Here is a 20,813-nt window from a genome sequence, read left to right as displayed (position 1 = left end):
TGTCTCTGCACAGGGAGCCCCAAAATACATTCAGGATCCCCCAGAAGACATGCTTTCTCTGGTTGTAATTACCATCATTCTGGTCTTCTGCTAGTTCTCCTGTAACTGCCTGCGAAGTAAACAGCAGTCTGAAGCAACATGCGAGGTTTTAGCATCAGAAAAGGATAAATGCCTGTGGTCATGCTGAGTGCTTTGCACAAGTTTTAGGATAGGAAAGGGTTTTGCTCTTGAATGCTCTTCTGTCCCCTTTATGCACAGCTTGGTTGGCCTCTGAAGCAGGAAACCAAGTGACATTTCCATTTTGTGGTTGTGCTTCAATTTCTTCCAATTGTCTTTAACTTTATTAGAAAAGAGGACAGGGCAAATTCAGCTCTGAGAGAAATGGTCATCCTCTTTCTGCTGCTGCTGCTTCTGCTGGTGCCCCATGCAGTCTCTGGAAAGCTCAGAACCAAATGTCCCTTGACTTTGGAGCAGCAGGATGGAATGAAGCCATGGAACCATTACAGATCAGGAGACTATCTCATTAATGGGATTGTTACTGCAACACAGTCACTGATTCAGCCATTCCATTTTAACAAGCCTCCTTTTATTCAATTTCAAGTGTAAGTCATTCAGTTCTCCTTCCTTCCTTCCTTCCTTCCTTCCTTCCTTCCTTCCTTCCTTCCTTCCTTCCTTCCTTCCTTCCTTCCTTCCTTCCTTCTACTCAGGACCTGCCTATTTGTTTAGATGTTTTCCATGGCTCTCTTCCAGTTTCCTACTTTGTGCAAGAGATAAAATTATGGATCAAAATTGAATTAGCTTAAAATTGAATTACCTTGTGAAGTCAAAGAGGAATGCATTCAATCAGTTTGTTTGTTGATATTACTGTTGGTGATAATGATATGCATATTTGTTTACAGTTCAGGAAAGTTTGAATATTGGAAAATTCTACCCTTCACTTTTGCCAGTCAAGTGGTCAATAAGATTCCTCAGCTGTTACACAATCTTACTCTTGGCTACAACATCCATGACAACAATTTGAACACACTTGTTACTTCAGATGCCTTGCTGAACATGCTCTCTACTGGAGAAGCCAATGTTCCCAACTACAGTTGTGGAAGAAAGGAGAACCCCATGGCTATTCTTGATGGGGCTGACAATGACATCTCCATGCAGATGTCCACTATGGTGGGCACCTACAAAATGCCACAGGTTTGTATGTAGGTTTCTTTATCTGGTGAAGTGAGTGGATGGGTGGAGAGTTGGTGATAGATCCAATGTGATTTTCTCCAAGACATTCAAGGGCTGCTTTTTTGTTATGGCCCCTATAGGTGCATAGCTAGGGCATGGGATCCATAATGGGGAAGGGACAAGGATCAGAGCAGACATGTCTTCTTACAATAGAAGTCCAAATTGCTTAACACTCATGAACGTACAAATGTGAACATGTGAGGAGAGATGCAACATCAGCCCAGAGGTCTCTCTACAAAAGGAAGGAGCAGCAGTGATGAGAAACTAGTATTTTGTCTATGATTTGACCTCCAATAAGACATATTATACTTGCAAAGGAATCCCAGATTCAAGGAATGTTTCCCAATTGATCTTCCTACTTCAATATGAAAAAAGGGTCTTACTGAATCATATAGAACAATACCATTCATCAATAAGGAGGCAAACATCATTAGACATGTGTTGCCCAACAGAGTCTCCACTTTTCTAGCCAAATAAGTTCATGAATGCCAAATTGGATATTTTCAGGCTAACATTGTGGTCTTGATTTGACCCAAAATAAGATACATCATCCTTTCTTTTTTCAGGTCACTTATAAAATTGTTTCAGAGACTCTGAGTGATAAAACTCAATTTCCTTTTTTCTACCGGATGGCCCCCAAAGAAGGAATCCAGTTCCCTGTGATTGTCCAACTGCTCCTCCATTTCAGATGGAGTTTGATCAGTCTCATTGCCTCAGACACAGACAATGCAGAGAATTTCCTGAGGTCTTTGACTCCTCTCCTTGTCAGGAATGGAATTTGTGTTATTGTGACACAAAGGTTCTCAATGAGTGAAACTACATTATCCTTAACTGGGGACCTTTCTAAGTTGAAACAGGTCAACGTCTTTGTGTACTTTGTAGAAATTGGTTGGCTCATACAAGGACTGGTCACTCTACATGTTATGCTTGAAGACTTACCAGCACCTATTGAAGGGAAAGTCTGCATCACCACAGCCTTGTGGGAAATAGGAAAAATACATGATATGACTTGGTTACAATACATTCATAGTATTTGGTACTTTGTGATGCAGACAAAAGAAAGGCAAAAACATGATGCCTATGAACACTATTTCTGGGTTAATGCAGATTTCAAAGATAAAACTTTTAACTGTTCTTTTTCAAAACAAGTCTTTTCTATCAAAGGCCAGGCACGATGCACCCAGAAAGCGCCATTGGATATCAAAGCCAAAAGCAGCAGGCGCATGATTCAAAATGACCATCTTGTTTATGGTACTGTTATGACTCTGGCCCATGCCTTGAATGCTGCATATTCTTCCAGATCCTGGAGGAGAAGGAAGGAGGGTGAAGAGAGATTTGGGGCTCCAAGGCTGCAGCCCTGGCAGGTATGGGGATCTATCAAAGTTACAGAAGCTTTAGAGGAGAAATTCAAAGTAGAGTGAGGGGACAATTTCAACGGATTTGTGCTACAAAAAGCCAACAGGTTTTGCCAATCTAATTGCTTGGGAGAGAAAGAGTGCACAGTATGAGAAACATATTTTGATATTATACACTGCTAATTTTAAAAAGGATGTGTCCTGAATGTATGGTTTTGTCATAACATCATAGGATTTTACATGTTTATTTATTTTGTTTAGTAAATTTGTTTGTTTGCCACACAATTCACCACAAGGTGACACTTCATGAATTTGAAGATGTCTTTGAAGCCATGTATCTCAACCCTTTCTCTCTGCAGGAATCCCAATTAAAAATTCTCTGACTGATGACTCATTGTGATCTTTTCATTAAGGCAATCAGAGAAGGGGAGTGTGACTGTTTAGGGTTCACTGGTCCAGTTCTAACATGTTTTTCCCCCTCTTAGGGTGTATTTTCTTCATTTAGCCAGAATTTCATTTTTCAGTGTTTGATCATCTGCAATAACAATGAGCTGGTCTTAACCACCTGTGTAACCTTCTGTGTTTCAATTATTGGGAGATTGCGGTTTCCTTTCTTTTCCAACCAAGAGATTGTGATAGTTGGAAAAGGTCCTCCCAGACTCCTCCTGTGTTGTGGCTCCCATAGTCCAACATAGCTGTTCTCCTTTTTGATGTCTTTCTTTGAGGCTAAGGAACAGCTCCTGACATCTCTTCCTTGGCTTTGTTGCCCTTCCTAAACCTTATTCAGTTTGTGTGAAATGTCTTCTCCACGGGTGGGGTGCCTATATTTTTCTTCTTTTAGCAGAGGAGTTCCACTTCTCTCTCTCTTAAATTTCATTCTGTTTTTTTTAAGCCATTTTTTTAATGATCAAGGTGTGCAGAGAGCTGCGGTGTTGCAGTGGTTAGAGTGCAGTACTGCAGGCTGCTTCTGCTGATCATTGGTTGCCAGCAGTTTTTGGCAGATCAAATCTCACCAAGCTCACGGTTGACTCAGCCTTCCATCCTTCTGAGGTGGGAAAAATGAGGACCCAGATTTTGTGGGGCAATAGGCTGACTCTGTAAACCACTTAGAAAGGGCTGTACAATGCTATTGTGTTTTGAATTTTACATCTGGTTCTGAGGAAGATTGAAAATTATTTTCAGACAGTTTTTATCACACCATCCAAGTCCCACAGCTTCCTCATCAGGAAGTCATTAATGTATTGCTGAAATCTAGCTACATCAACAAAGTTCTCAAAATCTATTAAAGAAGCCTAATGTTATTTGGGGATGATCTTGGGGAGGAGGGATGTTGCCTACAGAAGGATGGAGGGAAAGTGTTGGGATTCCAAATCTTTTCCTACTGGTTCTATGAGAGAGTGCTTCATGTATGTGTGCAGCCCTCAAAGACAACCCTCGGTGTTAGTGCTGGCGAGCTGGGCTGTTTTTTAGCTTAGCTGCGGCATGGCAATCTGCTGTGTCATGCAAATCAGCTCAGCTAAAAAACAAGGTAATATAGAATAAAGAATGATGGAGGTGGGAGGGTGGGGCCAACCAGAGGTGGTATTTGCTGGTTCTCAACATTTCTGCTAGCAGTTTGATCGAACTGGTCCGAACCGGCTGAATACCACCTCTGATTTTTTTTTTTGGGGGGGGGGGGGGTAGATCTGTAGCTGCATAACAGACAGAGAAAGAAATTCAGAAAGGATCCTAACTATCTTTTCGGGCTATAAAAGTGTTGGTGGGAGATTTGTACTTTCAGACTTGAAGATTCTTTTAATATAGTCTTACAAATAAAGTAGAACTGGCTCAGGTGGTAGTGATCCCTTGCTTGGTTCACCTAGGAGGAGATTATCCTGGAAACCTTCCACTTGACAAATCTATGCTCTCTGATAGTCACCATTATGTTTTCAAAAAAGCATATGATTAATCTCTTGACATATGTTTGTTTCTTTGATGTATTTATAACAAAACCAATCAAAATAGACCTGGAAGGGACCTTGGAGGTTTTCTAGTCCAACCCCCTGCTCAAGCAGGAAATCCTATCCCATTTCAGACAAATGGCTATCCAGCCTTTTCTTAAAAGCTGTCCTACTGCTTAATTGTTCTCACTGTTAGGCAATTTCTTCTTAATTCTAGGTTATTTCTTTCCTTGATTAGCTTCCATCCATTGTTTCTTATCTTGAATTCTGGTGCTTTGGAAAATAAGTTGGCATCTTTATGGCAGCCCCTCAAATACTGGAATACTGCTATCAATATTTCGTCTTTCTTTTCTCCAGACTGGCCATACCCAATTCCTGCATCCATTCTTCATACATTTTTGTCTCCAAGACTTTAATCATCCTGGTTGCTCTTCTCTGCACTTTTACCAACATCTCAACATCTTTTTTGTCATGTGGTGACCAAAATTGGATGCAGTATTCCAGGCGAGGTCTTACTAAGGATTTATAAAGTGGTACTAATGCTTCACATGATTTTGATTCTATGCCTCTGTTTATACAACCAAGAATTATATTAGCTTTTTTGGCTGCCACGCAACACTGCTGGCTCATGTTTAAGTGATCGTCCACTAAGACTCCAAATAACCTGCTATTGTTTTAGAGTCAGTTTCACCTAATATGTACTTGTTCCTTTGGGGTTTGTGTGTGTGTGTGTGTGTGTGTGTGTGTGTGTGCGCGCGCGTGTGTGTGTGAGACCTCCTTTATGGTTCCCTATAAATGATAAATTTTGTAAATTATATTTTCTCAATGATTCACAAATTTTGCTGAACCTTTTTTCAGTACATTGGAAGAAAGTGGCACCACGTGTGCTCTCAATTCACAAGGCTTGCAAGTAAGACAATTGTAGAAGAAATAATCAAATGTGGGGGAAAAAAGACCAAGATTTCTGCTTTTAAACTTGCTGGATATTTCTATTCTAGTTCCATCCCTTTCTGGAAAAGAATGAATTTTGCAATCTTTCCAAGGAGAAACTGTACTTGGACCGAAATGGAGATCTAGCAGCAGATCTGAATATCATGAGCTGGGTGGTTCTTCCTGATGAGGATTTAACTGAAGAGAAAATGGGTGGTTTTGAAAGGAAGAAACTTATTATCAATCAAGATGCTCTCACATGGCTGAAGTTGCTTAACAAGGTATGAGAAACATTTGTGTCTTTTCTCTGTTTTCCATCACCTTAAGACAAATTTGAAATGGACTAAGCTTAGTCATCTAGGTGGATGACCTTCTCTGATAATTAAATGAGGGGAGTAGAAGCCTTTTTTGTGTTCTTTGATTTTTTGGGAGTTTTAGTAGCATTACCAAGATGCCTGTCAGATCCTAGAGTACACAATACTATTTTAAGCTGATTCAGCATTCTCCACATGGGAGGTTGGATGACTTGGGACACAGATCAAGGTTCCTTTGTGTCAATCTGGTATCTCCATAATACCTAAGAGAGTCAGGACCTCAAGTGCTGGAGATTTTGGTGCTGCTAACATCAGTTCCACATATTCCTTGTCCTCAAATAGCAAAGGAGAAAGCAATTTTGTTGAACAGTAACTGAGTTTAGATTTGGAATGAATCTGATGAAATTGAATCAAAACTGGAGGTGGCCTGCTTATTCTATTTTAATATATCTAAGTGATAGATACTAGTAAAATATATTTTTCAACATAATTTTATTATGATGCAACATCATACTTTTAGAATCATGGATATGTAAAATGTCGCAATGCATGTTAATATGGCCATGAGAATGTTCACACTAGTTGTCATTTAATATATTACTATTTTTTTAATTCCATCCACCAGACTTTATTAAGTAGAAAAATTCCTTGGTTACAATGTGATCTGTCAGAAGCAAAAGAGAAGAACTACAGGAGGAATCTGCTAATACTTTTATTTGTTAGAAGCATATGGAACTAGTCAGAAATTTTGCTTGCCTCATCCCTTGCCCATCTCATAGTTTGAAAGGAGGCAAATGTGTCCCAATACATAGATACCATTTAGGTGGGAAGGTAACCGTATTCTGGGCCCCTTGGAGTATAGCCATGCTGTCAGGGGTGGGCTTCAAAAATTGCAGCAACTGGTTCACTGCCCCATTGCTGGGTGGTTTTGGCTATGGTCGGTGTGGCCTAGTTGGCCTCCTGCACCACGACAGAGGGCGTTTTTTTGCCCTTTCCAGGTTTCTGAGTCTTTCTTTAAGACTCCAGGAGGGCAAAAACTGCTTCTCTCAGACTCGGGAGGCCCTCTGAAGGCTGGAAACAGGCCCATTTCCAAACTTCCAGAACCTCCGGTAGGCCCATTTCCAGTGGTGGGTTTCAAAATTTTTTAGAACCTCTTCTGTAGGTGTGGCCTGATTTGTGGGAGTGTCTTGTCAGCCATGTGACTGAGTGAGAGTGGCTTGGCAGTCATGTGACTGGGTGGGTGTGGCCAACTTGTAAAATGTGGTGAAACTCACTTAAAAAATGCTCTTGCTTAGCAACCAAAATGTTGGCTCAGAAACTCTGAGCCAAATTTGAAGCACGCAAGTCTTAAAGCTGTCAAGTTGCAAGACCTTTTCAATCCTAAACCTTTAGAAAAAAACCCCAGGGGTGGTTCAAACTTGACAGCATTAAGACTTGTGGACTTCAACTCTCAGAATTCCTCTTCTCACTTTTCATCTTGATTTCGAGTTTCGAGTTTATTGACATTTGTATGCCGCCCACTCCCTTGGGACTCTGGGTGGCTCACAACAAGACAAAAAACATATATAAAAATTAAAATAAGAATACAATGATTAAAATTTCACACCATGCATACTGTTAGCATGGGGCTGGATACTAATCAACAGCCCCAGGCCTGCCGGAACAGCCAGGTCTTGGTAGCTTTACGGAAGGCCGGAAGAGTCTGGATCTCTACGGGAAGATGATAATGTGCAGACGATGGGGGGAGGGAGCTGGAACCGGTTCTAAATGGCACTGTAGACTTGTGGAACATCTTGTATAGAAGAGGTTAGAACTGACAGGAACCCACCCCTGCCCGTTTCCCCATCTTCCCGAGCCTCCATGTGGGCACTTACCTAGCATGATGAATGGGACGCATGGAGAGTCCTGGGAGGAGAGGGGTAAAGTGGGAGAGGCAAGGAGAGGTGGGTGGGGCCATCCAGGAGTGGGATTTGGGGGTTTGCACAGAATCTTTGCTACAAGATCACCCAAACCAGTAGTGCATTCCTACCACTTCGGGCTGGTTCGCCTGAATCTGTAGTGGTTTGGCAGCCTGGGTCACTGGAACTGGCAGCAACCCAGGCCTGCTACACCCCCAAACCGGTTCTTTGGGTGGTCTCATAGGCAATGCCATCATTGTTTTTTTACTTCTGCAGATGCACAGAATAATTTTTATTGTGGTGTGACCATAAGCGAACTGGCACTAGTGACTGCTGGAACACCCCCCACCCTGACCTGAACCCATGCAAACCCCCAGCAGCCTCCCCTGCATGCTGGCCATATGACCACAGAAACATCTTTGAACAACACTAGGTCTCTTAGCCAAAAAATGCTGATGAATATCACCCCCTAGAATCTGAGATGACTGGATAAGGGAAAGATTTACCTTTACCTAGAAAATTCAGTCACCTTTGTGAAACCCAGAGACTACTTATTTAATGGTCTTCTTTTTATATATATTTCCAATGGATGGAGAGTCTTAATGCATTTTCTTTGGTATTTTCTTGTTTTTCTTCTTCTTAGTCTCTTCCTCAGTCCAAATGTGTGGAAAGTTGTCATCCTGGATTTGTCAAGAGGGCTCGAGAAGAAGAGCCAGTTTGCTGCTATGACTGCATTCCTTGTCCAGAGGGGACCATCTCCACTAAGGAAGGTCAGTGACATCAGAAGAAAAGGAACTGGATCCATCCAGAGCATTTCAATTAATGTGCATGCTAAAAGATGCCTCTGAGTTTAACTTTATTTTGTTCTTCATTTTCAACATGCTCATTTTTTCCATAATGGGAGAAATAAAAAGATCTTGAATGTTGAGGTAGGAAGAGATCAAATGACATTATTTCTTGCAGAGGAACAATCTCTTCCACACTTCAGTTTGGAAGTATCCTTCCATGTTTATCTTTCTTAGGAACATCTGGATTCTTTTAAACTTGAGAAATGTTTTTTGGTCAATGACCTGTATTCACTTTTATTATGTACTTTCATTCACAGACCAAACCAACTTTAACTAACAGGCCAAAAGATCCATCCATCCATCAATCAATCAATTGATCAGATCATTTTTATTAAGACCATATAGCAAGAAATCCAGAAAGACCTTATTGGAAGGCTGATGGGCGTGGGGGAGATTTGCTGGGTTCAAGGAATAAAAGAATTCTAAACAGAGGACTCAATATAAACTCCATTGAAGGATGAGAGTGTGAGAGATGGGATCTATTTAGAATAGAATAACAGAATTGGAAGTGACCTTGGAGGTCTTCTAGTCCAACTCCCTGCTCAGGCACCCTCTTAACCTTCAAGAGACCTGATTCTTCTCCCAGACATTTGGATATGATGAAGTCAGTGCTTGATGAGAATGTGGTGGACTGCATCACTGAAGGTTGATTCTGGCACCAGTTATTTCTCTTTTGAGTTTTACTTCACTGTTGTTTTTATACTTCTGTATATAGGGGGAGGGCTTGCTGGGTTGTAGGATGCCCTAAATTTGCTAAACATGATCAGCTAGACCAACATTTTAAATAAAAAAGGAAATATATGTGGATTCATTTATTATGGCTTTTCTATCTCAGTATTAGCTCTCATCAACAGAAGGTGTTTCTTGAAATTTGAAAGGTCAGAATATAACAGAAGCATCACTTTTTCTTTCTCCAGACACAGAAAAATGCACCCATTGTCCACATGATAAATATCCAAATGAGGATCAAGTCCAGTGTATCCCTAAAAGAATAGAGTTTTTGTCTTATGAGGAACATCTGGGAATCTTCCTAGTCTCCTTTGCCCTCTTCTTGTTCTTAACCACAGGCCTTGTTTTAATTGCATTCATCACATACCTAGAAACTCCCATTGTCAAAGCAAACAATCGAGACCTCTCCTACACTCTCCTGGTCTCCCTCCTGCTTTGCTTTTTGTCTGTTTTTCTCTTCATTGGTCAACCAAGAAAAACCACCTGCCTTCTCCAACAAATGGTCTTCAGCATTGTCTTCTCAGTTGCCATTTCTTCTCTCTTGGCCAAAACAATCACGGTGGTGTTGGCTTTTCTGGCCACAAAGCCAGGAAATCGAGTGAAGAGATGGTTGGGGAAGAGCTTGGCCAACACCATCATCCTTTCTTGTTCCGCTGTCCAAATTATCATCTGCTCCATCTGGCTTGCAGTTTCTCCCCCTTTCCCTGATTCTGACTTCCACTCTCAGCCTGGAGAGATCATCCTTCAATGCAACGCAGGCTCTGTCACCATGTTTTATGTTGTCCTTGGCTACATGGGTTTCCTAGCTGCCATTTGCTGCACAGTAGCTTTCCTGGCTAGGAATCTCCCTGGGTCCTTCAACGAAGCCAAGCTGATCACTTTCAGTATGCTGATATTCTGCAGTGTCTGGGTGTCTTTTGTCCCAACTTACCTGAGCACCAAAGGAAAATACATGGTGGCTGTGCAGGTCTTTTCCATCTTAGCCTCCAGTGCTGGTCTGATGGGTTGCATTTTCATGCCCAAGTGCTACATTATTATTGTAAGGCCAGACCTGAATACAAAAGAGCAGCTTACTACCAGAATAAATGCAAAATATTAGACATACTACCATTATGATATCAGAATAATTGAAATCTTCCCTATATTTTAAAAAAATGATATGAATTATGTCCACTTTGATTGTATGTCAGTCAAGAAAATCAAATGTAGATGTTTCTAAGTGGGAAATGGCTGAATGACCCAAATTCTTGTAACTCCCTTCCCTTTTATCAAAATAAATTTTCTAAAAAGAATTCCATGAATTCATTCAGAGAAATTTGGTGTTCAGCTACTGCCAATGATCCTGGCACATTTTAAGAATTAACTTCAGTAATTATTCACTCTGACAGCAGCTAAGCACCTTTCAGACCATAATTTTCAGCCAGGCTAAAACCCTTGAGATATTGGAACACTGCTATCATGTCTCCCGTAGTCCTTCTTTTCAGGACGCAAACCAGCCCAAGACCAATTTATATGGAGATTCTCAGTCATCCAGGTTATGGTTGTCTCAAAGGCAATCGGACTACATGTTTTTTCCTGGAGGAAGAAGATATTTTGCTTCTCATCTAAGAAGCTTATTCAGTTCTGATTCTAGCTCAAATTCCCTGAGATGATTGAGAAGGATACCATGGCCAAAGTTGTCCAAGGCCACAGATAGGTCATGTAAGGCAGGAATGGATGCACAACCTCCACCCCAATGCTGTTTCTATCCCATATCTGCTCCTGAATTCTTCGCATTCAAAGAACCATTGACCTCCACTGGAACCCATTCACAAGATATCACCCTAGGTCAGTTTAATGGATCTAAAGAAGGTTAGGAGTTGGCCATTTCTTTAGATCCATGAACCTAGGAGGTTCATGGATCTAAAGAAATGGCCAACTCATAGTCCTAATGACCTTATCTGCTTCCTGAGGGCCAAGAGGTTTAAGCTGTTCTCAGATAACCAGGCAAAATGCCTCCCTGGGAATCTCCTGTATGTGAAACAAGAGTGGCATCCAATTGCAAGCAAATTTCATAGATTGTCCAACAGATGCTGAACGATGTCTGCCAAATACTCCTGGAAAGATTATCTGAGCCACTTCTATCATTATCTAAGAGCTGAGGTGACACAGTGGTTAGAGTGCAGTACTGCAGGCTACTTCAGCTGACTGCTAACTGCATTTCGACAGTTCAATTTTCACCCATTCAAGATTGACTCAGTCTTCCATCCTTCTGAGGTTGGTACAATGAGGACCCAGATTTTTGGGGGGCAATAGGCTGACTCTACAAACTGCTTAGAGAGGGTTGTAAAAGCATTATGAAGCAGTATATAAGTCTAAGTGCTATTGCTATCCAAGACAACTTGTGTCAAATGAAACAGGGTCATCAGACAGCTATCTGAGTAAGCAGAAAGGGTGAAATACTGGATATTGCCTCACTGCCATAAAGTGTGCCTTACCAGTGCCTCTAACCTGTGTTTGAAAGCATTTGTCCTCTGTTGAGCAGTAGCAATGCTCCAACTTCTTATTTAATATTTCATTTCCCTCAACTCCTCCACGATGGATGGAGAGTGATGGGATTTCAAGAAGGGAGATGCAATGACTGCCATCCCAAAAGGCTTGTGTTGCAAACAAACAAACAAATAAAATATCAGTGGGGCACCTTGACTCATAAGCATTTAAAAATGCACTCAGGTGTAAAGGAGGGAGGGAAGAAGAACAGCTTCAAAAAATAAAATAAGCAATCCAAAAAGAGGTACTTTGAGTCAATACTTCAAAATATTAAGTTCCATTCAGATGGATGCAAATTCTCCAAAGGCAGCTGTCAGAGACAAACAAACAAACAAACAAACAAACAGTGACATAGGATGGAGCCCTTTCACTCCGACATCAAAGAGGGAGGTAGGAAGAATGGCTTCAAAAATAATAGGCTAAACAGCTTCAAAATAAAACAAACTTAATGAGGTATGTTAAATCAAAAGAGTGAATGATAAAGGTGCACAAGAAGGTCACCCATTTATCCTGAATTTCTCAGAAGAGAAGAAAAAAAATCATTAAAATGAGCAGAAAAACCAAAGCTCCCCTTTAATGACCCAGAAGGAGTTGGGAAGAAAGGGGATACATATAGGCAATCACAGGTCTCCGGATCCCTTCCACTTATCACTCCCTGAGGCATCGCCATCCCCGCCCTTTCTTCTGCCACTCTCGGGCGGCCACCGGGAAGCTTCACGGAACTGAGGCTGCAATAGGGGGAGGGGCTACAAGGCAGAGGGAGGAGCTTATCCACTTATCATTCCCTGGAGCATCTCACGCACACACCATTCATACTACAATCAGACTTTAATGCTTGCTCATGCCAACCAATCATTTTTAGGTCTGTGTGTGTGTGTGTGTGTGTGTGAGAGAGAGAGAGAGAGAGAGATTTGGACCATTAGAATAAGAGGCTACAGAAATGGAAAAACAAATTAATCCCAAGCGAAGATGAAATAATAAGAAAAGTTATGGACTGTGCCGAAATGGACAAACTAACAAAATAAATCCAGGTAAAAGAAGAATCAGAATTCTACCAGATATGGGATAAATGGTATGGTGGATGGAGGAAAGAAACAAAAATCAATGAAGGAGTATAAGAAAACGCAAAAAATAATAGTTATGAGTAAAATAAGAGGGTTAAGAATTGTGAAATCCAAATGAAATACAATAGAAGGGGAAATAATATAAGGTGAGCGGTATCGGTTGATAAATTGCTATTATAAAGAACAGGAAGTTCCTGTTTTATTGTATTGTATAAATGTGGTGTATGTCTAAATTTTGTGTGTGTGTGTGTATTTTACATGTTTGTTAATAAAATCTTTAAAAAAAAAGAATAGGAGGCTACAAAAACAGTGGTTGCAGTATCTACAGTACTAAATAAGAAGCACCACTATGTACTCATTTACATGGTGCCCCTTCAATTCAGTTAGGAAGATTTTGATTTGACTCAACATACCTCAATAAGTAATAACAAATTGTTTAGCTTGTTATTTTTGAAGCTGTTCTTCCTCCCTCCCTCTTTGATGTTGGAGTCAAAGTGTTCCATCCTATGTCACTGTTTGTTTCTTTGTCTCTGATAGCTGCCTTTGGAGAATTTGCTTCCATCTGAGTGGAATCTGATATTTTGGAGTATTGACTCAAAGTGCCTCTTTTTGGATTGCTTGTTTTATTTTTTGAAGCTGTTCTTCTTCCCTCCCTCCTTTACACCTGAGTGCATTTTTAAATGCTTATGAGTCAAGGTGCCCCACTGATATTTTATTTGTTTGTTTGTTTGCAACACAAGTTGCTGGCCTTTTGGGATGGCAGTCATTGCATCCTCTGTGCCAGCCACCACTCATAATAAGTCTGCAAATATCATGGTCCTCCAAACTATCCCTGCTAAATATGCACCCCTCATTCATCATGATAGAAAGAATTCTATCATTTGAAAAAAAAGAGAGAGAAAAATTAAGGAAATGGTACTAAATAAAAAGTAATGTTATATTACATATTATCACATATTAATTTATGTGATAATATGTAACATATTACATATAACTTCATGTCATATTATCACATGAAGTATAAACTTGTTATGTTATAGGAATTTGTTCTATTGTAATATGTATATGTATTGTGCTGTTGTAAAGCTGTTTTCCTTTTGAGCATTTGGTTGTTGGGCATTTGTGGCACATGTGCCTCTGCAAAAGCATGTCCCTGCAGTCAGTGGTATCCTTCCTGCATTGGGATCTGGATCCTTCATGCTTTTAAATGCCATCCCCATTTCCTGCAGGAATTGGCACTCAACTGGCACTCTGGTAACTCAAACTATCAGAGCAATCCTCACACCTTTTATGCTGTTAATCGGGCAATCAAGAGTAACAAAAGAGAAACACTGCCAGAAAGGAATCTGTCTATGTTAGGGCATATGACTGAGTTTTACAATCTAGTTAGATTATATGACTAAAGTAATTATAATATTAAGAGCTTTGCATACAGGTCAGAGAAAGAGTCTGTGGAATTGTGACAAATAGAAAGTCATCATTTTAACTTTCCTGTGGCCAGTGTGTATTTGGGAGAGGGGATGAAAAGGATTTTCTAGCTCGGATCCGAGGCAACTAGGCAGAGAAACAAAACCTCGGAGAGGAAACTCCAAATGGAACACTTTCTCCCTCCCTCTCTCTCTCTTTCTGCCTTCCCTTCCTCTGATTCGCTGGTGGTGAACTGTCACCTGAGCCCAAAAGCCCAGGGTGAACAGTATTTCTCCCAGAAGCCCATGAGGAAAGGCCTGGGACTAAAGATGCTGGGTCCCATTGGCTGGCGGGAACAGATAGGGTCTTATCAGTGGAGGCGAAGTGATAGAGATTAATGGCTGGGGGCAGAAACCTGGGGGGCAAAAAGGGGTGGTGAAGGGTACAAGGAGAACAGTCCTAGACCCTATTGATGCAATCTAATCTAATGCCTAAACTACTAATCTTATTGAATTCTTTGACAAAGTGACAAAATTAGTGGACCAGAGGAATGCTGTCCATTTAATTTACTTGAACTTCAGTAAGGCATTTGATAAAGTAGAACAGAACCTATTACTAGATAAAGTAGATACATGTGGGTTAGACAGCATCACCACCAGATGGATTCGTAACTGGCTGACCAACCGTACTCAATATGTAGTCCTCAATGGAACTGCATCTATATGGAGAGAAGTATGCAGTGGAGTACCTCAAGGCTCTGTTATAAGCCCAGTATTCTTCAACATCTTCATTTTTTTTTTGGACATTTTATTAAGATTTATAGGCCGCCCTTCTCCCTGAGGGGACTCAGGGCGGCTTACAATCACAGGGAAAGGGGTGCAATACCAAAAGACAAACAGTTTGTGAGCAAAATAAAATAATAAAACACAACTTGCATTCAACAGTCAACACTCAGGCGGGTAAATTAAGAACCTATCCCCAGGCCTGCTGGGAGAGCCAGGTCTTAAGGGCCGTGCGGAAGGTCTGGATGGTGGTGAGGGTACGAATCTCGATGGGGAGATCGTTCCACAGGGTCGGAGCTACAACAGAAAAGGCTCTCCTCCGTGTAGTCGCCAGTCGACATTGACTGGCAGATGGAATCTGGAGGAGGCCCAGTCTGTGCGATCTAATCGGTCGAAGGGAGGTAATCGGCAGAAGGCGGTCTCTCAAGTACCCAGATCCACTACCATGGAGTGCTTTAAAGGTGGTCATCAATACCCTGAAGCGCACCCGGAGATCGACAGGTAGCCAGTGCAGCTCGCGGAGGATGGGTGTAATGTGAGCGAACCGCGGTGCGCCCACTATCACTCGTGCGGCTGCATTCTGGACTAACTGCAGTCGCCGGATGCACTTCAAGGGCAACCCCATGTAGAGCCCATTGCAGTATTCCAGCCTAGAGATCACAAGGGCTCGAGTGACTGTTGCGAGAGCCTCCCGGTTCAGGTAGGGCCGTAACTGACGGACCAGGCGAACCTGGGCAAATGCCCCCCTGGTCACAGCCGACAACTGATGGTCAAAAGTCAGCTGTGGATCCAGGAGGACTCCTAGGTTACGGACCCTATCTGAGGGGTATAAAATTTGACCCCCCCAGCCTGAGTGTTGGAATATCGGCCAAATTGTTGGGAGGGAAACACAACAGCCACTCGGTCTTGTCCGGGTTGAGTACCAGTTTGTTAGCGCTCATCCAGTTCTTAACGGCCTCAAGACCCTGGTCCATCACGTCCACCGCTTCATTGAGTTGGCACAGGGCGGACAGATACAGTTGCGTATCATCCGCGTATTGATGGTATTTTATCCCGTGCCTCTGAATGATCTCGCCCAGCGGTTTCATGTATATGTTAAATAGTAGGGGGGATAAGACTGAGCCCTGCGGCACCCCATATGTTAGGGGCCTCAGGGACGATCTCTGCCCCCCGACCAACACCGACTGCGACCTGTCCGAGAGGTAGGAGGAGAACCACTGCAAAACAGTGCCTCCCACCCCCACCTCCCGCAGTCGTCGCAGAAGGATACCATGGTCGATGGTATCGAAAGCCGCTGAGAGGTCAAGGAGAACCAGGATGGATGCATGGCCTCCATCTCTGGCCCTCCAGAGATCATCGGTCAATGCGACCAAAGCGGTTTCAGTGCTGTTTTCCAGGGGACAAGGGGATAAATGAGGAACTCATCAAATTTGCAGATGACACCAAGCTGGCAGGAATAAGCAATAGTGCAGAAGATAGGCTTAAGATACAGAAGGATCTTGACAAACTGGAACATTGGGCACTATCTAACAAAATGAAATTCCATGGAGAAAAAAGTAAGGGTCTACATAGGCAAGAAAAACAAAATGCACAGGTACAGTATATGTGGCACCTTGCTCAATAGAGGTAACTGTGAGAGGGATCTTGGAATCCTAGTGGACAACCATTTAGTTATGAGCCAGCAGTAGGCAGCAGCTGCCAAAAAAGCCAACACAGTTCTAGGCTGCATAAACAGAGGGATAGAATCAAGATCACATGAAGTGTTAATACCACTTTATAATCCCTTGGTAAGGCCACACTTGGAATACTACATTCACTTTTGGTCACCACGATATAAAAAAGATGTGGAGACTCTAGAAAAAGTGCAAAGAGCAACAAAGAATATTAGAGGACTGAAGGCTAAAACATATCAAGAACAGTTGAAGAAAATGGGTATGTCTAATTTAATGAAAAGAGGGGAGGAGAAGAGTGGGTGCGGCCAGCCAGTATTTACAACTATTGGTTCGATGAATTGTAAAATTAGCATCCGATTCACTCGAACCAGTCCAAACTGGCTGAATCCCAACAAAATGACCACAACAGCTCCAGTGATGTAGGTGAGTTTTTTTAATTAAGATGGTTTATTCTAGCTCCCCTTTCTCACAGGAGTCCAGAAGATGTTCAGAAACCCCAGAGGACAAATTGCTTCTCCACTGTGATTATCACCACCTTCTGCTACTTCTGCCATGACTGCCTTTGATGTAAACATCAGACTGAAGTAACTGGAAAGGGATCTTGCAGTAGAAAAGTGCATAATAAATGTCTCATGGCATGCTTTGCATGGCACCCGTTGTGGGATAGGCAGGGGCCTTCCTTTCCTTTCAAGTGAAGCACAGTCTCTGTCTGAATCAGGAAAGCCACTGGCATTTTCCACCTGTTAGAGTGCTTGGAATTCTTCAATCTCTTCTTGTTGTTTTTGCTTAGAATCAGGAAGCGGGCTGAATCAGGCCTAGGAATTATGGAGCTCCTGCTCCTGCTTCTGGTGAAGCTGGTATCCCAGCCAGTCATTGGGAAGCTTAGAATGAAGTGCCTGCTGAATTTTAAGAACGAGCATGGAAAACATCCACTGAGCTATTACAAATCAGGAGACCATCTCATTAGTATAGTCGTCTCTGCATCAAAGCTATCACCTGTAATGCTGCCTTTCAACCTGGCTCCTTATAGTCAGTCTCGCATGTAAGTTATTCAGTTCTAACACTCTTATTTTCTCCTTATTTCACTTTCTCCTAAATTTCAGGACCTACAGTATCTAATTTCTTGAATCATGTTGATTTTTCATTGTTCCCTTTTTTTCTGGGTCAAGTTCAAATCTAATGATGGGGCAGAGAAAAAAAACCTCAAAAGAAAAGCACTGTCAACCCTGAAGTTGGCTGAACTCTGGCCATTTTCTTTTTTGTAGTTTCTGGAGAGGTTCCCCCCCCACACACTGATTTAGTACTGACACAGCCTGGACACAGCTAGGGAGGGGGTGTATGTAGAGATTAGTTGAGGTGTTGCAGCCTAAATAAAATTCTTTCCCCTGGGAATCAAGGACATCCATGAAGGTGTCTGTAGGATGGAGATTGAGGTCATCCTTCAACTGGACTGTATGTTGATCGGACCATGTGACTGAGACCTTGGGGGAAGTGATGAAGGTTTACTTTAATTGGGGGAGGAATCAGCACCAACTTAGAGCCGGTTTTCCACCAGGAAGGTGCCACTTTGATATGTCCTAATAAAATGTTCTTTGAGGAACTTGCCTGCTTTGGAGTTCTTATTGAATGGGATATATTACTTGGAACCCTGACATCCACATTATTTTCCTCTCCCCACTCAATCCTGCATTCACCACTTGAACACTGACTTCTTTTTAAAGTAGTGATTGAAATGTTTCTAGTTACTCCTCTCCAGCCTTTTCCCACATTTTTATAACCACTTCTTGATATTATGTGCCTTATCCTGAAAGCTGTAGAGGATGACTTATGTTTAGAATTGCTTTTCTTTTTCACTTATGAAACATCCTCTTCATTTTATGAGTAATGCACTTTAATGTTTGAATTATTTGGATTTTTGGTTACTGGGAAGATATTATTGTGGATTTGCCCATCTTTACACCAGTGGAGGACTATCTTCATCCTATCATCCCAATGCTCATAAAAAATAAGTGGTGATGGATGGCTATTTTTTTAATTCTGGTTTTGGATCTGTATTGACTTAAGACTTGGTAGGCTTGTGGAGATAAAAATGATTTCAAAAGGGTTTTTTTGTTTCTGTTCTGTTGTTGTTAATGATAACATGAAATCTTTTTACTGTAGTTTATCTACAAGTCGCTTTAAAATGCTATGCCTCATTTTTGCCATTCAACTGGTCAACATGAATCCACAACTCGTCCACAATCTCACATTGGGCTACAACATCCATGACAACTATTTGAACACACTTGGCACTTCAGATGCTTTGCTAGATATACTCTCTGCTGGAGAAGCCAATGTTCCCAACTACAGCTGTGGAAGGAAGGAGAACCTTTTGGCTCTTCTTGATGGCGCTAAGAGGGACATCTCCATCCAAGTATCATCATTAGTAGGCACCTACAAAATTCCACAGGTGTGTGTGTGTGTGTGTGTGTGTGTGTTTCTCTATCTGATAAAGTGAGTGGAGAGGTGAATGAGGGATGAATCAAATATATCTTCTCTGTGGAATTCAAGAGCTACATTTACCCATGTCAATTGTACTGTAGCTTTCATAAGTAGGAATTGAGTTCCGCAGAGGATGGGGACAAGGATCGAAGAAGACATATCATATCAATATGACATCGACTCCATTGCTTTGGGTGGATAGGCTGCATCCTTGTGAAGGTGAGGAGAGTCTCTGTGTCAATCAAAAAGTGTTTTGTAAAAAAGGAAGATGGAGCAATGATGGGAAGTTTAGAATTTTTATATAATATTAAACAAAGTAATATTTTCAATGGTGAACAAATAAGTGATTTGTGAAAAGAATCCCAATGATTATCTTACCTGCAGTTAATAAAACGTATGCAGCATTAAGTAGGCACTTTATTTTTTTAAAAAAAGATACAAGAGCATTAGCCAACATGACAATTATTATTCACCCTAATAGAGTACATTCATGATCAAGTTCAACATGAAAGACTGAAGGTGAACTAGCACCCCAAAAGAGGATGCTCTACTGGCTGAACAATTAGAAAATATTCCAACTGATGGGACACTCTAATAGAAAAATGTTGGCAATAGTTGCGCCTATAAATAAAAAGAGGACAATAAAAATAACCTAGCAATTAGTGCCCAATTTCTCTAATACATATTTGTGGCTAAACTGTATGTTAGGTTCATCTTGAGTAGAATTGACTTTGGGTATATGAGAAGCAAGGGATGTGGTGGCTCAGTGACTAAGATGCTGAGCTTGTAGATCAGAAAGGTCAGCAGTTTGGTGGTTCGAATTCCTAGCACCCCATAACGGAATGAGCTCCTATTACCTATCCCATCTTCTGCCAACCTAGCAGTTTGAAAGCATGTAAAAATGCAAGTAGAAAAATAGGGACCACCTTTGGTGGGAAGGTAATAGTGTTCCGTGTGTTTAGTCATGCTGGCCACATGACCATAGAGACGTCTTCGGAAAGCATTGGCTCTTCGGCTTTGAAAAAAAGATGAGCACCGCCCCCTAGAGTCAAGAAAGGCTAGCACATATTTTCAAGGGGAAGCTTTACCTTTTTATATGAAAAGTGCATTCCTTGCAGAAGAACAAGCAGGCTCTAGACAGAGTCGATCCACTCTTCACAATTGCTTTGTCTTGAACTACCTAATTACAAAATTTCAATCAGTGGAAACAACAGTTTGCTGCTTTTATAGATCCCAGGGCAACATTTGCCATAGTAAACAAATAAATACTATTGGAGAAAATTGATTGCCCTTAAACAGGAACTCATACTGTTGGCCCTGATCAAAACTCTTTCTGAAAGAACTTATTTGAGAGTGTGGTTTAGGCTCAATGAAGCTATGACAAGTAGGATTAATAATTAACAGGGATAAGACAAGCATTCATATTTGAACTCTTATAATTCTGTCTAGATATTAATGATTTACCAGAATTGATGGAGGATTCTGAAGTACACATGCCCAAGGAACTAAATACCTTTTGCAACACCATATTTTAGTCTCATGATATATTATTATCATAGTCTCACAATATCTTCCAGAGTTTGCTGAGAAGAGTTGGTTCCTACTCTCATAATAATTCTCTGATTATTAATAA

At 41.4% G+C, this 20,813-nt stretch overlaps 1 protein-coding gene across 1 annotated transcript in view; it reads left to right on the top strand.

Annotated features, from left to right (window-relative positions):
• The window catches only part of LOC148047032 (vomeronasal type-2 receptor 26-like), a 36,504-nt gene extending 18,759 nt beyond the window's left edge, over positions 1-17,745 (top strand). Inside the window, exons 3-7 of the mRNA XM_087707689.1 lie at positions 900-1,191; positions 1,797-2,594; positions 5,524-5,736; positions 14,067-14,191; positions 17,490-17,745. Of these exons, the coding sequence (XP_087563815.1) occupies positions 900-1,191; positions 1,797-2,594; positions 5,524-5,736; positions 14,067-14,191; positions 17,490-17,745 (1,684 nt within the window). The remainder of the gene's footprint in view (positions 1-899; positions 1,192-1,796; positions 2,595-5,523; positions 5,737-14,066; positions 14,192-17,489) is intronic.
• The last annotated feature ends 3,068 nt before the right edge of the window (positions 17,746-20,813 follow it).

This window comes from Thamnophis sirtalis, unplaced genomic scaffold (genome assembly GCF_051295495.1).
Source record: "Thamnophis sirtalis isolate CommonGarterSnake01/CBP01778 unplaced genomic scaffold, rThaSir2_p1.2 scaffold_3, whole genome shotgun sequence".
Lineage (NCBI taxonomy): Eukaryota > Metazoa > Chordata > Lepidosauria > Squamata > Natricidae > Thamnophis > Thamnophis sirtalis.
The sequence above is the reverse complement of the archived record's forward strand: the minus strand, read 5'-3'. Positions and strand labels throughout refer to the sequence as shown.